This window comes from Podarcis pityusensis (assembly GCF_964106645.2).
Source record: "Podarcis pityusensis genome assembly, chromosome: 2".
Taxonomy (NCBI): Eukaryota; Metazoa; Chordata; class Lepidosauria; order Squamata; family Lacertidae; genus Podarcis; species Podarcis pityusensis.
The window spans coordinates 75,812,767-75,835,671 of record NC_138029.1 but is presented as its reverse complement, the minus strand read 5'-3'; the positions used below and the strand labels follow the sequence as shown (position 1 = coordinate 75,835,671).

The following is a 22,905-nucleotide window of genomic DNA, read 5'->3' as shown; positions in this document are numbered from 1 at the left end:
CCAAGCCATTAAGGGATTTATTCACCAGTACAAGCACTCTGAATTGTTATCAGACAGTAAAGGAGCCAATACATATGCTTAAGCACTGGAGCAAGATGCTCTTCACAGCTCATCCCTCTCAGTAAACAAGCTTTTGCAGTATAACAATGAAGATTTCAGCAGCCTTCAAGGACTGCTCCATTTGCAGCATCAGACCAACTCTGGAATGGGCAAAGCCATAATTAAGAGAATGTTCCCTATAAATTGATGCAGAGTGCCTTTCCTTCTCCACTGAACTGAAGCTCAGTTAAGCAAAATCTGATAATATCCAATTCAGTGGGCAAGATTGGATTGATTCCTGGGGGAATTAATCGGTACACAGTATGATCAAAATACAGGTCAAATGCAAGTGTGGATGTGCCTGTAGCACACAATTCCCACAACTTTGGCCCTGATATTAGAGAGCAGGACTTTCAGACTACAGAAGGTGGGAGCTTCCCAACATCGCTCTACATGCTAATGATTATTTAGTTAAATGTGTTAAGCTAAACTAATCGGAAATAGCTTCCAGATATTTAATGGGCTTAGGATTGTATTTATGTTAACTGATAAAATAATGTGTTTAATACTATAAGGAGAAGATTTAAAGATGTTAATGTTCAATTTAAAGTGTATAAAAATTGGGTTTTGGAAAACCGTTATAAGGATTTCAATGAAATTCAACTAAGGGGAAATGAGGAAGTCACTTTACAAAGTTAATAACTGTTATTTTTAATAAGGTTATGATTTATGTTTGTTATGTTTGTTGTTTTGTGTTTTTGTTTGTCGTTAATATTGTAAAAATCAATAATTTTTTGGGGGGGAAAACAAAAACATCGCTCTACATGCTGGGCCAAGCTTGACTCAAGCAGCCACCATGCCAAACAGGAGTCCCTTGCCTGTTCCTAATAGGCACAGAAAGGGCTTCTCTACACTTTCCTCTGCTCTTTCCAGGCACTGCCCCTGCTTTAAAACTCTGTGTCTGATGATCTCCCCCCCCCCCAGCTTTCTTTGTGAAAACCTGTTCTTTAAAGCTGAATTGGAGCAAACAGCAATCTGTGGAAAACCCAACTGACATTTGATCTGATTGAGTGCTAAAGAGCAGGTTTTTGCAGGGAAAGAGGTTAAAGTGCCTGTAAAGAGAAAGAGTGGGGTAAAAGGTAAGTATGGATAAATACTAGGGCAGCAATCACAGGTGGAGTTGGACAGCATGTTTGTGTGTGTCCTTAGGGGTTGCTTTTATCTCTCTTAAGGAAAAACACTTTCCACATATAACTGGGTCATAAAGTAGAAACTGAAGGTGGGTGAGAGAGATGGTCCTTTCGAGTTCTGTGATTCTATGCAATTAAAACAAGGCACTTCTCCGCAGCCGCAGCCGGGAGACACATAACCATCTCGACTCTCTCCCTCCCCGCAAATAAACCCAGGAAAGGAACAGACGAGCGCGACGAGGATTTAAGCGGCTGAGGGACAGACTACGCCCCCTCGCGAGGAGGGCGAGTTGCCAATCCCGGCGCATGCGCGGCGGCAGGGCTCTTGTGGCGGCGGCGGCGGGAGGGGGGATTGCCGCGGGAGAGGCGTCTTCGGGTGCGCGTGCGCGGTGGTGCCCCTTTGCTTTCGACTATATAGGCGGCGGCGGCCGGAGCTGGGTTGACACTGAGCGGAAAGAGCTGGAAGGCGAGGGTTGGAGGGACGCTAATTGACGGGTAAGGGACCGGTGGGGGGGAGGGAGGGAGGGAGGGAGGGAGGCCCGGTTTCCTTCGAAAGCGGCGCTTAGCCCTCGCTTGCTCGTGTCCGAGGCGGCGGCGGCCCAGCCGGCACTTCTTCGCTCCTGACCTTGTCCGGCCTCGGATGGACGGAGCTGTCCGGGGCAGGGGAAGCGGGTGGCCGCTCGGGGCGCCCTTGGCCGCCGAGTCTGGGCGAGATGCGGAGGGGCTTCTCCTCCCCCTACAAAGCTGCCCCTGGGCGAAAGGGGCCGGGAGGGAGAGGGAGGGGAGAGGGAAAGAGGGGGGTGGTCCTCCTCCTCCTCCTCCTCCTCCTCCTCGCCCCGATCCCTCTGTGCCCCTCGCTTCGTTTCCACCGTGCGCCAGGGGAGACACGGCCCTCCTTCACTGGCAGGCTTTCGATCGGCCACAGCGGAGTCTTCACTTCGGTCCCCCGCAAAAGAATCCGAGAAGAGGAGGAAGAAGTGGCCGGGTTGGGGCGACCTCGTTCAGCCCTCGGGGATGGAGCCTCCCTAGATCTGCCCGTGTCAGTTGTCTTAGGAGACTTGGATGGGGGTTTCCGATAAGTTCCGCGTCCTCTCCACAAACGTCCCTCACTCACACCAATAAATTTTCCTGGTTTTTAAACGCCTTGCAAACAGAAGTGTTGGCGGGGTGGGGCGAGGTCTTGCAGGTTGGCGAGTTTATTGTGGCATATTCTTAGGTGGGCTAAAGCTCGCTTCACTGAACCCATGAAATATTGCCTGTCCAAATACTGGCATCTAGCGTTATCTGTCATTTTGGGCAAGCACTCAAGGCTGGCTGTAGTCCACAATGTGCTATGCCGCAATAAGTCTTTGTAAGTTTTAACATGCTGCAAGACTCTTTGCACGCAACGTTGCAACAGATCGGTAGGCTACCCTTCTGGAACTGGTGAGTCAAGATTCCTTGGACTGCCTATCCTCCCAGTTTTTCTTTCCTTGTTTTGTCAGTCAAGGGGTCATATGTGAAATTATCCACTGCTGAATTACTATGCCAGTGGTTCGGGTATTTTGGCCTGTAGCTCAATGCATGTGCAGCTATTTAATCTTTGGTGGCGCTATGTTTTTGTTTTCTGTTGTTTGCTTTTGCTTAAAGGTTGCTTCATGCATTGTAAACATCTTGAACTGGAGGGGTGTCCTTTGTAGGACTGAACCTGCAACTGTGTGTGTAGATCATAATATGTTACAATCTTGTGTGCATCTAAAAGCTGCAAGCACATCCAAAAGTCACTAACCTATGTATGCTGGTCATCTATATGTTTGTCATATGTGAAGTGACCCCAGTAGTTCTTGAAGAAGTCTTGTATACAGGCTTGTCTCTCTTGCATCTTTGTATGATGTTAAACTACATTGTTTTGTTATTTTCAGCAAGACTTTTGAAAACTCTTGAAAAATGGAAGCTGTTGTTCGCCGCTGCCCATTCCTGTCAAGGGTATCCCAGGCTTTCCTGCAAAAGGCTGGCAAATCCCTTCTTTTCTATGCCCAAAACTGCCCTAAAATGATGGAAGTTGCAACTAAGCCTGCTTCACGTGCCCTGAGTACTTCATCTGCTCACTGTCAGCAAACTGAAGAAACCACTTCTACTAGTGAGAGTAAGGCTCAACTTTGCGATTTTGCTATTTAATACTGCATAACTTGAAACTTTCTTGAAATGTTGTCCTTACTAAATTGAAATACAGCAGTGAGCATACTTCTGAAATCCAATGGAGTTGCAATACCATTGGCCTGATCTTATTCATCCACAAGAGTTTTTGCAAAATACTGATAGTTAAACCTCCTAGAATTGCCTGCTTGTTTGTTCAGCAATTTAATTTATTCTACAGTACTCTGAAACTTAGGGTGAGATCTAGTAATGGCAGCCTGTGAGTGCAACAGCCATACAATTGGGGAAGGTGGGGGGACATTCTTAATGTAGTGCAATGGCCAAATCCAGTGAGTGGGCAGCTTAGGGCAATAGAAATGTCAAACAGAATTAACCTGTGATATCTTGTTTTATACTGTTATACTACTTCTGCATGAGTAGCAAATAGCTTGCACAACAGTGCCAACTCTCCTTGATATGGGATCTTGCCCATAGTGATTATAATAGAAGTGATGCATTACATTTTAAAATTAACTTTTTATTGGCAGTATGTTTGTAAATGGTTTATTATTTCAAGGCAATATGATGTTAGCCAAGTTCACTTTTGAGAAAGTGGTAGGCTGACTGAACTTTGAACGTCCTTTTCCCAGTTACAGAGGCCAAAGTATATTGTAACTCGCTCTCTGTACAATCTAAGAACTAGGGTGAAGAACAGTATAAAAATTATTGCATACGGTGGATGACACTGATGAAGCTTTTGCAGGGCAACCTTCCAGGGCCCACATGCCAGCAGTGGGGGGGGGGGGGGCAGAGACAGAACTGGGCAAAGCAACAAATGGAAATGTTACCTTTGAACAGTACCCTAGTTTACACACACACACACACACACACACACACACTGTCTAGGCAAGCAAAAGGCATTATCAAAGTTCACATTCCAGCCATGCAGTAGTGTATGAAGTGGGACCGGTGAGGAGAATGGCTAGTGTGGCTGGTCACGGGGTGTGGTTTGCAAAGAGATTCAGGGGCCAGATAGGCTTGCGAGGCTGCATTTGCCCCTGAGCCTCAGGTTCCTCATTCCTGATTTAGGGGCATCTTAAATGGCAAATGACCTGGCACCACAGTTTTGCCTTTTTTGAACTTTGCTTTTGTTGCTTAAAATATCTTTAATCACAGGCTTTCTATATGCTGTTGAAATATGTTTTCATCACTGCATCAGGAAGTGCTAACTAAAGGCAAGAGCCTGGCAGGAGAAACTTCAGGAAGCAAGAACTTAGGAAATACTAACTGCACAAATCTATGTTTTTCATTAGAAGAAAATCCCACTTAATTAAATGAGGTGTACAACCCTTCAAAGTGTGCATAGGACTGCAGTCTAAGGCTTTTATCCTATTTACTGTAACTTAGAAGTAAATCCCATGGATTCAGTTGGATTTCCTTTTAAGTAAATGTACATAAGAGTGTGCTGCTGGTTCTCTTGAACACTTGTCAGTTAAAACTATATGTTACACACTGTTATTGTGAGGCATAGCCCTGATTTTTAAAATGATTCTACAAAAGCAGACTTCTCATTAATGAAAGAAAACTGTTGTGTGTTCAAATATACTGTATGTCAAAACTAATAATGGGACTGATGTAACGATTCATCCATTTCTTCTTTGCACAATACTGGTCCGTTTTTTAGTGTTCCCCTCTGAGTATAGTGTTCCCTTTTAGTTTTAGTGTTCCCCTTTAGTTTTCTGAGTATAGTTTGATATGTTGCTGGGCAGGGGGGAGAGTGTAGTATTTTTTTAGTTTGGTTAGTTAAACAGCGCTTCTGAATGAAAATGTTTTCAATCCTTACAGTATCTGGATAATATTTAAGGTATTACACATAAAATATATTTTAAGACACATACAACTAGCACCCCTATCAAAATGAGTACCTCAGATACCTTTGTTGCATACTAAACACTTTATTCTTTTATTCAAGAGGCCAAAAATTCACCAGATGTGGCCCAACGATACATAAGCAGATCCCAACTTCCATTGAGCCACCCACCTGCCGCTAGCCAGAGTGCTAGCCAAGCCACTGTGACTAAATGCCCATTCTTGGCAGCTCAGATGAACGAAGGGAACAGCAGTGTTTTCCGCAAAGCTAGCCTGGAACTCCAGGAGGATGTGGAAGAAATGCAAGCAGTAAGAAAAGGTATCACCTCTTTGGAGGTTTAATAAAATTTGGTTCTAATCGTGCTAGGTAGATTTTAAAGAGAGGAGACAAAACTGAACAAAGTTTAGTCCAAGTTTCTCAAGCTCTTTAAATTGTGTAGCTCTTGCAGAATCCACATGTTGCACATCCATTGGCTTGGGTTTTTCTATCTGCTTTATTTACAGTTAGTTGTTGGTGTAATAATAATGATCATAGTTCTGAAACCTGTCTGAGCCAAAGATCTCTCTTTCTAATGGTGGTGTTTCCTGTAAGTACAGTTATGAAATAGAGGAAAACACTTTGGGACAGTTAATTCACATGCTGCTTTAAATGCACTGTAAAATAACAGACTTTCACTTGCCTCTGCTCTGAAAGCATGGCTACTTTTAGGGAAACACTAATTGATTCTCAGTGACTTGGACTTTGAATAGGCCACAATACAAGGAAGAAAGCAAGTGGACACCAGTGTAGTGCTAAGCAGTTGTTCATGTATAACTATAAACTTTTGTTGTCTAGTTAACTAGAGTAGATTCATGCAGCTGTGTTTTATTGGTTGGATTTTTGGGGGGAAATGTGGGATAGTCCTGAGTTTGAAAATAACTAACACACATAAAACTGGGAAGATACCTATCATGAAATGAATGGTAGAGGGCTGAGAAACAGTTATCCCCTATGTGAATACCCAGCACTGCCAGGACTTATTCTGAAGAAAAAAAGTACTTGTAATCATTAAATATACTACTTCATTCAGTTACAGTAACATTTTTTTAAAACAACTGCATTGTTTACACATGAAATTTAATTTGAGCTGTCCAATCACTACTTTAATTTTCTTATGCCACCTTGCTATGTAGAATTTGCCAAAACACCAGAAAGTACTGTTGCGGTAAACACTAAGATGGATGGGGGAAATCCAAATGATGGCTTGTTGAAGAAATTCCAAGATATGATGTTGAAACAGAGACCAGAAAGGGTGTCTCATCTGCTTCAGGAGAACTTACCGAAATGTGAGGCACAGTCTTGTTTAACTTGATGGAAATCAAAAGCTTGTATAAACTTTGTTGGTTGTTCTAGCTGCTTACATGTGCTAATGCCTTCCTCTTCTAGCTGTTTCTACTTTCCAGTATGATCAGTTCTTTGAGAAAAAAATTGATGAGAAAAGAAAAGATCATACATACCGTGTGTTCAAAACTGTGAACCGAAGAGCCCAGGTTTTTCCCATGGCAGATGACTATTCAGAATCCCATAGCAGCAAGAAAGAGGTGTCTGTCTGGTGCAGCAATGATTATCTTGGGATGAGTCGTCATCCTAGAGTTTGTGGAGCTGTTATGTAAGTGGTTTTTAATTGACAGTAAAATGTTGGCTAATTACATTGTGTCTTTTAGAAGCCTACCCAACACCATTGTTGGTACAAGCAAATTATTAAGTTATAGGTCCTCTTTAGTTATTAGGGGACCTTTTGTCACTGTCTTTTCTTTGCAATGATCCACCCACTTGTATCATATTTCCACATGACACCAAACTGGTTTTAAAAGATTAAATGGAGTTCCACTGTATTTCTTAATACAGAATGCTTCTCCTCTAATTACCACAAGTAGTTTGCTTATAATGAAGAATGTTTTTTTAAAAAATCTCAAGCTGTTAACCTATGAGATTCCCCCCAAAATTATCCTAGTTTGTGCTTGGATTTATCACTCAGGCCAACTATTTAAAACTCCCCTACATGAATGGGAATGCAACTTATTTGCAAATGTGAGATTGCTTCAAGTTGTGTTTAATGACCCTGTTGGAACCTTCCTCACAGGGAAACACTGAAACAGCATGGTGCGGGAGCAGGAGGCACCAGGAATATATCAGGAACCAGTAAATTCCATGTTGATCTTGAGAAAGAATTGGCTGATCTCCATGGAAAAGATGCTGCTCTGTTGTTCTCTTCTTGCTTTGTAGCAAATGATTCAACACTCTTCACACTAGCCAAAATGTTGCCAGGTAAATCTAACATGAATATACTGTTCTACTGTACCTTGAAGGAATTGCTAAAAAATATATATATTCCATGGTACATTCATTTCAAATACTGTAAAACACCAAATTGCACCAAGATTGCCCCAGATTAATTCAATACAAACATTTAAACTAGCTTGGAATTGAACGTGGCTAGCAGTTTTATCAATCCAGCCAGGTTAAGTGCATGTTAATGGTTTTTGCCACCTCATGGAAATTGTATCAAAAGCTTTGAACTGAAAAACAAACAAACTAGATGTGTGAAGACAAAATGCAAGTACAGTACGAGCGCATAGCGTGCAGGGTTTTGTTCCAAGGATTCCTTGTATACATGAAAATTGCTTATACCCAAACCCTTGGAGCTGCCCCAGCAGCTAGCAGGTGAGGAGGAGAGAGAATCCCCCATACTCCCATAGCCTGTGCACTGGGCAGGCTTTGCCTCCCAAGTAAAAGCAGAAAACATAGAAGTTCTTTTTATGCCAGGTAGTCCCAAGTGGCCCAGTGCAAAAAGAGCTTGCTGGGCACATCCCGCTTGGCACACTGGCTCTGGGAGGCTAGGGATGCTCATATGAGATCTTGCAGGAACTTGGATGGGCCCCACAAGATCGTGTGCAGAAATCCCAAAGCTGGTGCGCTAAGCACGCATTTCCCCCCGCGGGCAAGATAGGGAGCTTAAAAGCTCTTTACGCACTGGGTAACCCCAAGCAGACCCAGCAAAAACATAACTTTTAACCTCTCCACCAGGCTTGGATTTAACTTGCGCAGTTTCAGCCAACTTGTTGAAACTTGCTCAAGTTAAATGTACGGTAGCTGAATTTGAAGGTACCACTTGGTTTTTTGTTTCTTTACATATTTTCCTTATGTTCTGGGTCTCTAATGACACTTCCTATATAATGTGTGGCCACAGCAGTACCGAGGCAACACTGGATCATTCCTGCCCTGCTCACTCACTAGATTTCCTGCTTAAAAGACTACCTTGTTCAGTGATGTTGCTTCCCTTCCAGAATCATAGAATGGGGTTCTCCTAACAATTCTGGATTTGAGCAATAGTTGCCAGGAAAATTCCGAGAACAGAATTTGAAAATTGAGGTGACTTGCAAAATATCTGGGTTCAAGGTTTGAACCCGCTGCCTCCTTTCCCCCAGATACAGTAGCTTGTTTGACAGGTTCCCACAAGAATCTTATTGCTCTAGGTTTCTTTACATTCAGGTTGGGATAATCTGATCTTTCTCTAGCTGGATTAGTGAGTTGTCCTAATCCTATCCAGTTACAGATGATCAAGCTGCCATGTGGTATTTGACTGGCCTCTCCCTCTTTCCCTCCTCAGGTTGTGAAATTTACTCGGATGCAGGAAACCACGCTTCTATGATTCAGGGGATTCGAAACAGCAGAGTGCCAAAGCACATTTTTCGCCATAACGATGTTGGCCATCTCCGAGAACTGTTGAAAAAATCAGATCCATCGACTCCCAAAATTGTTGCATTTGAAACTGTTCACTCAATGGATGGTATGCTTGCTATATCATGCTCCAGGTCCTGAAAACTGGGAAGACATGGGTTCTGAAATGCAAGAACTTGATATATTACTATTACCTTGTTTTAGGTGCAGTCTGCCCGTTGGAAGAGCTTTGTGATGTGGCTCATGAACATGGGGCAATCACCTTTGTAGATGAAGTACATGCCGTTGGGCTGTATGGAACTCATGGTGGAGGCATTGGAGACAGAGATGGGGTCATGAATAAAATGGATATCATCTCTGGAACGCTGGGTATGTGCACACTGGTGCTGTTCATTCTAATTTTGAGTAAGAGTGACTAAGAATGAGTCATAAAACAGAATGATCATACCCTTGTAATTCCATTTGCAAGGATAATTTGTATTTGTGGTAGGTCCTCCATTCCTGCATTAAATCAGTGTATGTGAAAATGTTAGTTGTTTTACAGAGTCCTCCTATCCTTACCTTGAACTTAACTCTGTAAAGTAGAACGTTCTTAATCCTGAAACCTGACATGGGAGTTGTGTAAGGAGATTTGGTAGGAACAGAAGTAGTAAATCTATGTCGTAGCAACAAGTTTTACCAGTTAAGGCTATCGCTTATTGTAATTTCAAAAGCTGCAATGAAAACAATGTACCAGTGGAAGCACTTTACCTCCATAAATTTTAAGGAACTATGAATTGGCAGTTGGTATTACATAACAACTGCAAAGTTGTACCCACCCCAGACTGCTTGCTCTTATTATGCAAGTGAAATATATGCTTTCTCTGTAGATAATAAGACACTGTGAAAATGCTGTTAACACAAAGTAGCAAAACTAGTAGAGAGGACTGAATATTGTACTAATCTTTCCTAATTTTTTGGTCCTAGAAGCCCTCTTGGTGGGCCAGTTAGAAAACTGCTCCTGCCACTGAAACCTGTTTGACAGTTGTTTTTAAGTGTCACCATGTGATGTCAAAATGTACTGATTCCCCAAAGAAGGCTTCATGTCTGCCTTTTCAGATGTGGTCAGGGGTTTTCTTTATGCAGTTTCCCTGTATACATGTGTTTGTGTGCGCACACCTTTAAGCAGCTTATTTAAAACTGGGGTGGTAGTTCTGCATTGAACATACCACCTTACTCTGTTGCATGAAGACTTAAAACAGCTCTCTTCTGTAGAAGAGGGATCAAAATACTACATTGCTTGTTAAACATCTGCTTTTTACCAAAATTAGTGGTTTGGTATCAAAAGAACTGTACGCCAAGGATAAAATAACCTTTTGCTTGTTTTTCCTGCAGGCAAAGCTTTTGGCTGTGTAGGGGGTTACGTGGCCAGTACAAGTTCTCTGATAGACACTGTCCGTTCCTATGCTGCTGGCTTTATTTTTACAACGTCCCTGCCCCCCATGCTCTTAGCTGGCGCTCTCGAGTCTGTGAGAATCCTCAAAAGTGCAGAGGGGCAAGTCCTTCGCCGCCAACATCAACGCAATGTTAAACTCATGAGACAGATGCTGATGGATACTGGCTTCCCTGTAGTGCACTGTCCCAGTCACATCATTCCTATCAGGGTAAATATTTAAGGATTTAATCCAGTACATAAAAACTCCATTGTTCTTTTATGCCCCACAGAAATTTCATAATTAAGTCTGTATGCATTTACATTCTTTCTTGTTGAACTCTGTAGAATATGGCATCTTCCCCAATTCCCCAAGAGGCATCCTAATGGTTATGACTTCAGCAATCCCCCCCCCCGCCCCACTGTTTCAGTTTAAATTTATGCATAAAACAGATTGAGGGAGTAGGAGATTGATGGCAACCTGCATTTCTTTGCTTTCCGGCCCAGGACCCACAGAATACAGCAATCTGACATTGATTAGGGAAGAGATTGTTATGAAGCCCACATGGTCTGTTGAAGGAACCCGGGATGGGGATACCCTGAGGTCTCCACCACAAGAGAAGTGTACAGGAGTATATCACTGGCCTTGGACCACACACATGTGCTTCGTTCTCCCTGCCTTTTCCGCTTCCACCCCACCCCAAAGCACTTGCCTCCTAGTTTTAGCTTGTATCTTACTGGTTAATAGTTCATGCAACTGGCAGTGTCTAAGTACAGGTCTTTGTAACTATAACTTTTGGAGTCTGGTCATGGGAACACCTACTTGGTCCTTGGTGGTGCAAATAATGTATTTTAACAGTCTTGGAAACATGTCTAGAAATAATCTTTCTGCCTCAGGTTTCAGATGCTGCTAAAAATACTGAGATCTGTGACAAAATGATGAGCCAGCATAGCATCTACGTCCAAGCGATAAACTACCCCACTGTGCCACGTGGGGAAGAGCTGCTACGTATTGCCCCTACCCCACATCATACACCACAAATGATGAACTATTTTATTGGTGAGTGAACAAAGACATAAAAGCACAGCAACATTTCATAACACTTTTCTAACATTTACAATGAAAACCTGATAAATCTGTAGTGCTAAAGAACTATTTGGGCACTTACTACTAGCACAATTCCAATCATGCGTGGCAGAGAGTAGGGCTGTCGTATCCACAACACCCCTTATTCTCATTAAGGTTGAAGGCTGAAGCTAGGAGCCCACTCTACACTCAGACTCCCCCATGTGACTTTGAACCCTGCATGGGGAGGCTTTTATGTGGAGCATGGCCCTGCAGTACCCCCACATGTAACTGGAATCCCCTAAGTAATTAATGCTCAAATAGGTTTGCCCCTACAGAAAAAATGTGCTTTGTCCCTAAGGTTGAACTGTCATAAACACGAGAAGCAGGATGGGTGACTGCAAGTACCACTTCCTAAAATGTACATAAACTTAGACAGTGCAATATATAAAACCGAATTTGAGACCCGTAAGGTTTCTTTGTGATCGAGTTAGATTGCTCTCCAAAAGTTTCTGTATCAAGGAAGCACTGTGCTGGCTTAGTTCCACTTGTTTGTACAGCTGGATATTTCTTTAATAATTATGTCAAATGATAAGGCTAAACATGGTACATCAACAGATCCTCACCCTAGCTGAGTCCTTGCCTATTAAATTGCATGAGTCTCCAACAGGCAAACTGCAGCTGTGCTATGTGCAGCTTTCTTGCTTCTTTAAAGAAAGCCATGAGTACCTGTAGACTCCATAGCACTGTGCCAGTAACACAGTACTGGGTTAAAGGTAAAAGGACCCCTGACCATTAGGTCCAGTCGTAGCCGAATCTGGGGTTGTGGTGCTCATCTCGCTTTATTGGCCAAGGCAGCCGGCGTACAGCTTCCGGGTCATGTGGCCAGCATGACTAAGCCGCTTCTGGCGAACCAGAGCAGTGCACGGAAATGCTGTTTACCTTCCCGCTGGAGCAGTACCTATTTATCTACTTGCACTTTGACATGCTTTCGAACTGCTAGGTTGGCAGGAGCAGGGACCGAGCAATAGGAGCTCACCCCATCGTGGGGATTCGAACCGCCGATCTTCTGATCGGCAAGTCCTAGGCTCTGTGGTTTAACCCACAGCGCCACCCGCGTCTCAAGTACTGGGTTAGTGCCAGTAAATCTGCTATCTCTGTCCTAACACACACAAGCTTACTAAACAGTTGTTGGCATCCATCTGTCTCAAGAGACAATGGAGTTCATCTCTGGGAGTGAAGTCAAACTGAAATGATCTCTTCGTGGTGCAAGCCTGGGCAGTGTGTATGGAGGTCCTGGACTGCCCAGATGACAAAACCCCCTCTCGGCCTCACTGATGTGATCCAAAGGAAAGTTGAGCAATATGTTTGGCACCAGCTTGGCTGCAGGAGTTGCTGGAAGGAGGCATACAAGGCTCCATCCAACCATTTTAGAGACTCCACTTCAGATTTGTGTAGGGTTTTGGAGGCTTCCTCCAAAAGGGAATATTGTCTAGCAGAATTGAGATTGTTTCTCCTAGTAAACCTGTAACAGGCAAAGGGCCATGAAACCTTTGAACATAACGGGGTCATTAGTGTTTTAAAATTCAAGGCTACTGTGTTAAAGAAAGCTAATAAGGATGAACCTTGTATTAGTTGTTCTGTGTCTTCATGCTATGGATTAGCAAGAGTGTTTGCTTTGTCTCTGCAATTACCAGAGTTTCCTTCTTCTCTTGCAGAGAATCTGTTAGCTACTTGGAAGGAAGTTGGCCTGGAGCTGAAGCCACACTCCTCTGCTGAATGCAACTTCTGCAGGCGACCCCTTCACTTTGAAGTAATGAGTGAAAGGGAAAGATCCTACTTCAGTGGAATGAGCAAACTTGTGTCAGCGACTGCATAAAGCAAACTATAGTCCTATCTATGTCTAGTTGTCTAGTGTTCAAATGTTCACTGTAGCCTCTTTCCTGCATATGACATGCATTTTATTCCGTAGCTTAAGAACAGAATTCCTGAAAATAAATTTTCAGATGGTGTATACTAGTTCTGTATTTTATGGTGGTGTTTTCTTTTCTCATCCTCCAATTATAATCATTGCAGATATAACAAATAGCATGTTCAGATAGCAGTAGAAACAAGCTGCGGTCCTGTTAATGAATAACTCATCTAGTCTTTCAATTGTGCTAACAAATTGCCTTAACGGACTAGCCTAAATGTTACTAAGCTGGCGAGGTTCTGAACCTGGGTATTCTTTCTGCCTGTGCCAGGCCCTCTAATACCAAGAAATCTAAAAGCCAATAGGAAAGAGATGTTATCCTTTATGCAAGTTTAAGAATTTTTGGGGTGTTGGGGAATCAGTAGGTTGCATACTTGTTCTCCAGTGCCATGCATCTACCTAAAATGAAAGACTTTAACCAGTAATTGCTCAGGAAGAAATGCAGATGGGGGGCGGGGAGTAAATGCAGAAAGACATAGCACACGTGTAATATCACTTGGGGTGGAGAGGAAATTTTATCAGGGCTAGTGGAGTTTGTCCCCAGACAGTTTTCAAGTCCCAGAACTCCAAAAATGGATTTGGGGAAGAAATAATGTATAGACACCCAGGAGTAGAGGGGATAGGATGAAACCGCTTTCCATGCACAAAGGTACCGGGGCCTTGATGAGCAAGGTTTTCCTGCAGCTTTTAGTAATTTTATATCTAGTACTTCAGCCTCCCCCAAACAGATGTTGTCTCAGCTGAAAAAAAATTTGCTAGATTTTACATAGGTGTGCACATACCAGCATCTATATAAAAGTGAGGATGTTGGGGTTGTCAAATGCATGAATTAAGTGAGTCATAAATTCTGTGAGGACTTTCCTCAAAGTATAAGAGAGACAGTGGGATAAGTCAGAGAAACTTGGATGATTGTGTTCTCTCTCTCTCTCTCTCTCTCTCTCTCTCTCTCTCTCTCTCTCTCTCACACACACACACACACACACACACACCACACACACACATAGGTATGATTATTTACAAAAAAAAGTTTCCAAAGTAATCGGACCTTGAGAAAGGAGTAGGGGAGAAGTGCAACTCCACATACTATGTTCAGAATGACTCTTCACTTCCTGTTTCAAATAAAGGCAATGGTCTCTAGTGGACTGAGAGAAGCAAACAGCACTCTCAAATTACTGGAGGTAAGAGTTATGAACACACAAATCCCTTTCAAGCCAATAGAGACATAGCTAAGGATTTGGTATGTTTGAATAACTAAAAATTGCATAACAGTAGGTGAAAAGGAATTAGTAAAGGGTGTGTCAAATCTATTTAGTAGGAAAAAACATTCCAACCACACATCGTCTACTAATCCATGCATATATTTGACCCAGTGCTCAAGGGTTGGGGGGTGGAATCAGTGGGGACATGCAGGTGGAGCTGGCACCCACAGCCCCCTCCTCCTCTCTCTCTGCCCCCACCTTTATTTCCCCAGGTGTTCTTTTGAGAAACTGGATAAGATTATAGTCAGACTATAAACCCTATTATCCATTGCTTGGCTAATTTCCCAGCTCCATGACTGCTTCAACAGCTCAAGTTTTCAAATGTACTTACCAACAAACCATTCAGAGTCTTTCATTATCTGCATTCCCAAAACAAATTCCTAAGTGGAGGGTGGATACTGGTTAGCAACTATTAGGACTCATATTCCTCCCCCCCCCCGCACATATTTGAATTCAAGTCAAAAAAGATGCTAGCAGCTGTTTTATTAAACCCGGGCGGATTGGTCTGAATCCAATAAACCAGATGTTATTTTAACCTTTTGTGTTTTGCCTTGGAAAAAGGAAAATCCTGTGAGAAATTAAGCTTCTGTGTTCTGAGGGAAGATGGTCACATTTCTAATGCCAACTTTCCAGTGAGCTCAGAAATAAGCATTCTTTGAGCTTTATAGTGATCCTGTGAGGCAGCTTGTCTGAGGGCCATTGTGCCCTCCAGTCACGAAATGTGAGTGATAAATAGCAGGCCAAAGGACACCTGTGCTCCTTTCTTGCATTCAGTTTTCTCTGTGCTTACGAAATATAATTTGGCAATATGTCTGACCCCAGACATCAATGGTGAAAGGCCAGCGACAGCCCTGCCATTATCTGAAGAAGTGTGCTTGCACACGAAAGCTCATACCAAGAACTAACTTAGTTGGTCTTAAAGGTGCTACTGGAAGGATTTTTTTTATTTTGACTATGGCAGACCAACACGGCTACCTATCTGTAACTGGAGCCCTGCCATTAGTGAGGCAGCCCGTTTTGGGTGTCATGAAAGGCCTGCACATTAGTAGTGCTTTAACGTATTGCTTTATTCTTACTTCCTAGGCGAGATGCTTGTGGTATTTTTCTAATTCAAGCATCAAAGTAACTTGGTCAGCTTTGGGTACTATGCACCTTGCTTGGGGGAAAAGGTGAGGGGCAACCATTTGCCGTTCCATCTCAGGCAGAAAAATGTCTCGGGCCAGCCCTGCTAAAGGCACTCCTGAATCCAGTTTGGAAACCATGCTGATTTCAAGCATGTGGTCTTGTCGATGGCATAGAGAGGACCCTCTTCAGCTGTGTTGCTCTGCAGCTCAGTACACTAAAGGCAAAAAAGACCACATCAACAAGGCCCCAGAGTAGGTTTGTGTGCAGTATCTTATATTTCAGAGTACTGCAAACACTGGTCCCTATTGGTTTATTGGAGGTGGTAGAGAAACTGAACAATGTTTTGGCCTGACCACTGAGGGTTCTGGATAGGACCCCTAAGAATACTATTCTGGCAAACGCTGAACTTAGGAAACCAGGTAACACCCACCCCGGGGGCACACGCCCGAGTGTATGTATTGACAGCATGAGCCATATTTTCCTGTTAACAAAAGAAACTACAGTCTCAACTTATTTTTTTAAAAAATAATTTTTATTAAAGTTTCAATAAAAAGTTGAACAGAAAAAACATAAAAAAGAAATACACAAATACACAATACAAATTCCAAAAAAAGAAAACAAAAACAAAAAACAAAAAACAACAACAAAAAAAGAAACAGAACAATTAAAAACAATATCACTTTTTCATTTCCCTTTTTTAAATTTACTTATTTTCTGGACTTCCTCATACCTCCCTCTTTTGTATTCCAGTCCAAATTGTTCCTCCAGCAATTTCTTTTCCACTTTTTTAACCCCAATCTTTATTCTTAGTGTAATATAGCATTAAAAATTTACCTCTTAAGTACCAAATTTCCCTTTCCTTTAACTTATTTACTCCTAATCTTTAATCTTGATGTAATATAGCATTAAAATTTTACCTCTTAAGTACCAAATTTCCGTTTCCTTAAACTTCTTTAATCCTGATCTTTAATCTTAGTCTGTCTTATAATTTTATCCTGTACAGCTGGAAACCACTTATTTTCAATCCAACATCCCTCTAACATTCCTTAATTTTGCAATATTTCTGTAAGTAGTCTTTGAATTTCTTCCAATCTTCTTCCATCGCCTTTTCTCCCTGGTGAAACTACAGTCTCAACTTAACCTCCTCCTGCCAGTGTCAAGCTTTGTGGGAAGAGGGGAACTGAGGGAGCGTGTTTTGCGGACCTGCAACTTCCTTTGTGGAAATATTTCTTCAGTCCTGCACTCTTTAAACTTCTCTTCTGATGAAAAAGAAAAGAGCAGCTAAAACAGTTTAGATTTGTGTTCGCTATATAATCAGGCGGATGAAGGTAGAAATTAGAAGCCTGGTTTTTTGCCCTGCTGTTGCTTTCCTAACATGTGGTACTCTGCATTGGAAATTGATAGGTTCCAGAACACAAATCACTTGTCGTTCCTCATTACTAGATAAGGCACTGAAACCTACATTGCAGATTACAATGGAATCTGCATCTCACAGCTGCAATAATAATAATAATAATAATAATAATAATAATATTTTTTGTTTGTGTGTTCTTGTTCAGAACAGTCAAACAAAGATGGGAATGGCAGATGACAACTCTGACCCCATTGCCACTCTTGCCCTCCCTCATCTTTCTGTCATAGTAGCACCAGAAGCTGCTTCTCTTCAGGAGAGGGCCTGGAATCTGGACAGCTGCCATGGTCTTCAGCAGGGCTGGCCCAAGGCATCCTCCACATTTCAGATATCAAAGCCAACCAGACTGTCACATGAGTCTTACTTCAACACTGGCAATGGGCAGCATCCTCCACTGCCCAGCAGTCTCACTTAGGGGCAGATCATGTGGCACACAGTTCCTCCACTCCTCAGCATCTGCTGCCATCTCACTCTGCCTAATAGTAGAGCCGGCCGTGCTCTTCATGGGTTTCTCATTTTCTCCTCAGGCGGCACTGACTGCCCACATATCAAGTGATCCTCTCACTCCTAAACTGCTTTAAAAGCATGAAGAGTCTCACTCCTTTCTGGTCTCTTCACCCACCCAACCCACATTTTCTCTCAAAAATATTTTGTTTTTCTCCTTCCACTCCGCTTCTGCTTCAGCATGGACAGAGGACAGAAACTGCCCACACTCCACCCCTAGATGACAACTGAGGAGAAAAGAAAGGGGAAGGAAGCACCTGCTCTCTCACACTCTGCTGCTGCTACTACTAGGTGGCTGTTCTGGGGAGGGCTGCATGAGCCCAAAACTTTCTGTTATCCCTTGGTTGGGCAACACCACCAATAAAATAATAAAATCAGAAATGCATCACATTGGCCAGCCTAGCGTATGTTCCCACTTACGATCTTGCTTGACTCAGGGTTGACCCTATCATTAGGTCAAATGGCACAGCCATCGCAGGCAGCAGATGCTGAGCAACTTAGAGCAGAATGGGATGTTATGTGCCATAAACTAGTCTGCTGAACTCAGGTATGATGGAGGTGCTGCCCATAACCTGTGCCAGAGTAACATTCAGCTGCAGTCTTGTCAACTTCTATACATGGAATAAGGAGAGAATCTTGCCTTTTGCCTCAGGCAGCATAATGTCTTAGGCCGGCCTTCCTTGGGCTTCTTGTTACCATGCAATGATGTTCATATAGAAGTTGAAGGCTGCAAGAAGGGGCTACAGCCCTCCTCAAAATTGGTTGGGAGGTGGCTGAGCACCCCCAGGAATAATCAGGGAAAGAAGACTGTTGTTGAAATCAGGGTTTAAGTGATGCTCTGTAATGTTATTTTAGTTGTACTCCAATCAGTTACAAGGAACATGATGCCATTCTTTCCTTCTGCCAATTAGCCCTTTCAAATTGACTCAGAATATTAGTTAGCCATTTATTTGATTTATAACCCCTACTGTCCCAGGGACAAGTGACGTGTTTATAATTTTTTTAAGATAGTGATGAAACCATTCCCATTTCAACCAGAGGGGTTCAACAATCCCTCTTCCCAGGCAGCTCTGGAAAATGTAGTTGTGTGAGGGGAATCGGGGTCTCCTAACAACTCTCAACACTCCAAACAAACTACAGCTCCCAGAATTCTTTGAGGGCAACCATGACTGTTCAAAGTGGTATCATACTGCTTTAAATGTCTGGTGTAAATGTGGCCCTAAGTTAGTCATGCTTATTAACCATGTAGGTGCATTGAGGAAGACTGCAACACTATGTTGTAAGAAGTGAGCTTCTCTCTTCATTACATATTTGAAACGTGCAAATGTTTGGAATATTATTACACTGATGAGGCTGTTCCTGCAAGTCACTTATCTGATATACAAAACACGCACACACACACATAAATATATAAATATAAATAAATAAAATAAACAACTGTGTTTACACGAGAGCCTGGATGTTATGCATAGCTGCCTCAAGCTACAGATGTATTATTTTTGACATAGGGCTGATGAACTGGGAACAAAATTTGCAGTCTGAAAGGGGGTCCCCAGGATCTGTGTCCGCCCCATAATTTGTTGCTCCATTTCATAAATGAAAATGCCCCTAGTGGTCATTCAGATAGTTTGATTTATCAAGAAACCACTCTTCTATTTTACTGCTTCTTTTCTTCACAGCTTTTGCCAAAATAAAAAATATTTTTAAAGTTCACAAAACTTAAAAGCACAAGCATCATGCGTAACGCATACAATTTCTACAGAACGTTGTTAAAAAAACAAGAACCGACAATGTTATTCTCTCTCTTGCACATTGAGCAAATACTGTACCCCAACAAAATATATTAGAAAAAATGAACTGCAGTGTAACAACCAGACTAGCACACTTTTGCAGCCTTTTCCCAACACATCAAGCCATTTCCATCACTTTATTTGGCACACATGTTTCGTCATTTGACATACATTTAAGGTGAACAGGACACTGCCCCAGCAACCTCAGTCTGCCCTTTGCCAATCTCACCTCTTCTTACTTAAAACCCATTGGCCTCTGGCTGTGAGCTTTCTCATTCTCCTTAATCTCAGTCCTCCTGTCCTTGCAGAACTCAGCAAGGAAGATGATGGGATAAAGGTAGAATTAGTTGGCTCTGCCTCTCAATGACTCTGGCTCCACCTACTGTTGGTTTCTCTGCCTTGCACCCTACTAGTCCCCATGGGCTGCAGCCGAACAAATACAGCTGTCTTTTGACTATAAGTCACCTGGCTGCAGTTGTTTCATCAGAGGGATGAGAAGGAAAGCAGGACTATTCAGAAAGTCATTTCCCCCCTGTTCTTTATGCATTTAGACACCTCTTAAGATATCTTAACCAGATTCTGTGTGATAGTTCCTGAGCTCAAGAAGCAGATTTTCATCTATTTTGGGGTACAATTGGACACCACAGTGGTACCTCAGGTTACATACGCTTCAGGTTACAGACTCTGCTAACCCAGAAATAGTACCTCGGGTTAAGAACTTTGCTTCAGGATGAGAACAGAAATCGTGCGGCGGTGGCGCAGCAGCAGCAGGAGGCCCCATTAGCTAAAGTGGTGCTTCAGGTTAAGAACAGTTTCAGGTTAAGAACGGACCTCCGGAACGAATTAAGTATGTAACCAGAGGTACCACTGTATTGTGAATCAAGATACTGGACTGAAACTTTCTAAACTGCACTGATTTTGTTTGTTTCTTAAAATACCTAAGCAATGCTGGGCATAAGGCTGCTCATTGCTTATAAAACAATACTGGAGTAAGCTGTTCCACAAAGCAGCTTGTTAGTTATTTTCCCCAAATTGTCTATTTATTCTCAACAAGGCAAATACTAAGTGCTTAAGGGAAGGGTTGCCCAAATTCCCGAGGCATAAGCGCTTTGGAGAAACTCCCTAAACTGAAGGTCTACACCTCCCTGTGGTCAGCCCTTGTGGGAAACTGATAACAAGGTACACTGTCCTTGCATTTCTTTGCCTTTGTCTATTTATTTGTCTCTGCAAAGAAAAAAGAAACGTTTTCTTGCAAAACACAGGATTATTATTCATTTTAGTAAACTATGGAGAAGCATAATTGCCCTTTTACTCATGGCTGAGGAAAACTTAATAATTTGCATAGCAATTGTGTTGCCATGGCTACACCAGAGTTTCCTGCAGCCAGCCTGTGTAAAGTGGGGAAAGGCAGAGCACATTCCTAAGCTTCCATTTCCACACTGCTGATATGCAGAGAGGCCTAAGGTTCATTACAGCCTTATTAAAGCAGAGTGGCACAGTGGTTGAAGTGCTGAGATGTGGATGCAGGGGAAACTAAGGTTCAAATTTCTGCTCAGCAAGTTGGACAAGTTACTACCACTCAACATAAGCCACCTCACAGGGTCCATTGTGAGGATAAAATACTTCTCACAGCTTTCGTGAGAGAGAATGGAGTATAACTATACCAAGCAAATGACCAATACTTCTACATTGTGTTTTTGCGACAATTTATTTCTGATAAAATGATCTGGCCCACAAGAGCCTTAAACCGACGATGTGGACTATGGCATGCGAAAGCTTCTACCTTAATGAATTTGTTAGCCTTTAAGGTGCACAAAAACCTAGTTGTTGCTGTTATTTTTGCTACCACAGGCTAACATGTGGTTACCCGTGTGGAAACAGTCAATGTAAAGCTAAAGCTAAAGGGACCCCTGACCGTTAGGTCCAGTCGTGGATGACTCTGGGGTTGCACACTCATCTCGCTTTACTGGCCAAGGGAGTCAGTGTACAGTTTCCGGGTCATGTGGCCAGCATGATTAAGCTGCTTCTGGCGAACCAGAGCAGCGCACGGAAACGCTGTTTACCTTCCTGCCGGAGCGGTACCTATTTATCTACTTGCACTTTGACATGCTTTCGAACTGCTAGGTTGACAGGAGCAGGGACTGAACAACGGGAGCTCACTCTGTCACGGGGATTCGAACCGCCGACCTTCTGATCGGCAAGCCCTAGGCTCTGTGGTTCAACCCACAGCGCCACCAGCGTCCCTGCATGCCGAAGTTCACATTTACCGTAAGATGACTGTCCTGAAATAAGGGCAACTGTCTTCAGAGCAGTCCTGTCAAAAGTAACTGACCCCGATATAAAATTACAGTATAACAAAATGTTCCATAATTTATAAAGGGCTGTGACATGACACGTCAGCAGGTGGTGCTGCAGAATCACAATATTTAGGACTCTCAAGTCAAGACCATTGATACTTTTCATTTTGAGCAGCTGAAACAAAAGTCCTTGCAGGAGCCTTTGAACTGCTCTAATATTAACCCAGTATTGTCCCTCTACTGTAACTGGTGGCTGCTTCTTGGGGGCTCAGGAAGGGAATCTTTCCCAGTGCTGCTTTTCTTCATTGGATGTGCTATGGGTTGAACCTAAGACCTTGTGAATGAAAAGCTTACACTCTGTCACTGAGCTATGATTCAACAACTGCTTTCATTCATGTTCTTTCTGATACTTCACATTGGTTCAGGTGTGCGAGGCTCCCCACCCCATTTTCTAGTATGGGGTTGTTCCCTGGATTCATGTAAAACACAGGTTGCTCCATCAAGCTAGAATTCCTCCTGCCTCTTCTGTTCTCCTGGTGTCTTAGGAGGGTGCCAAATGCCCTATGGTGGGTGCAACTGCTAGCGGTTGCTGTGGCTGAGTGGCCAGTAAGCGGTTTGGAAGTGTATGCAATGTGGGCCCAATCTCAGGGACTCCATCTGTTTTACCCCCTGAGTTGACCTTTCCCCCCAGAGAAGCAAAAGGTGAGTGTTGCCCCCCCTCCCAGTTCCCCTGGTGGGGCTGAACTGTTTCCCAGACCTGTACCATGCAATGAATCATGGTGGGGTGTGTCAGGATACCCAGATTGTCACAACACGGTGGGCTGCTTCTGCATCCATGTGTCATGGCTGCAGTGTTGCTGCGCTGATTCCTGGTGAGTTGGCTATGGAGCAGTTTCTTAAATTCAGTTTTGAAGCTTTCAGTGCACAACTTTCCTGGCAGGCAGCCCCATTTATTTTAGGAAGCAACCACCCCCGGCAAAAGCCACTGAGGCACCTGCAATTGCCGCCTTATTTCCCCCTTGATCTTCTTCTGTGACTGCCTCCCTCCCTTTCCCCATGTCCCACCCTCGAGTTCACGAGCCTTTTCCTGCTTACTCAGAGATGAGTCACAGGTGAAGACATCGCTGAGCTGCTCC

At 43.1% G+C, this 22,905-nt stretch overlaps 1 protein-coding gene across 1 annotated transcript; it reads left to right on the top strand.

The window, feature by feature from the left end:
- Positions 1–1,568: 1,568 nt before the first annotated feature.
- On the top strand, positions 1,569–13,430 carry ALAS1 (5'-aminolevulinate synthase 1). The gene is made up of 11 exons (XM_080995495.1): positions 1,569–1,724; positions 3,131–3,354; positions 5,317–5,532; positions 6,387–6,539; positions 6,640–6,862; positions 7,337–7,521; positions 8,864–9,043; positions 9,139–9,303; positions 10,309–10,577; positions 11,243–11,405; positions 13,130–13,430. The coding sequence occupies exons 2-11, from the start codon at positions 3,156–3,158 to the stop codon at positions 13,288–13,290; spliced, it is 1,914 nt and encodes a 637-aa protein (XP_080851621.1). The 5' UTR covers positions 1,569–1,724; positions 3,131–3,155; the 3' UTR covers positions 13,291–13,430.
- Positions 13,431–22,905: the final 9,475 nt, after the last annotated feature.

Coding starts and splice junctions, on each gene's coding strand:
- ALAS1 (XM_080995495.1), top strand. CDS start 3,156: ATGGAAGCTGTTGTTCGCCGCTGCCCATTCCTGTCAAGGGTATCCCAG. Junction 5,533..6,386: donor AATGCAAGCAGTAAGAAAAG/GTATCACCTCTT, acceptor CTTGCTATGTAG/AATTTGCCAAAACACCAGAA. Junction 9,044..9,138: donor AACTGTTCACTCAATGGATG/GTATGCTTGCTA, acceptor ACCTTGTTTTAG/GTGCAGTCTGCCCGTTGGAA.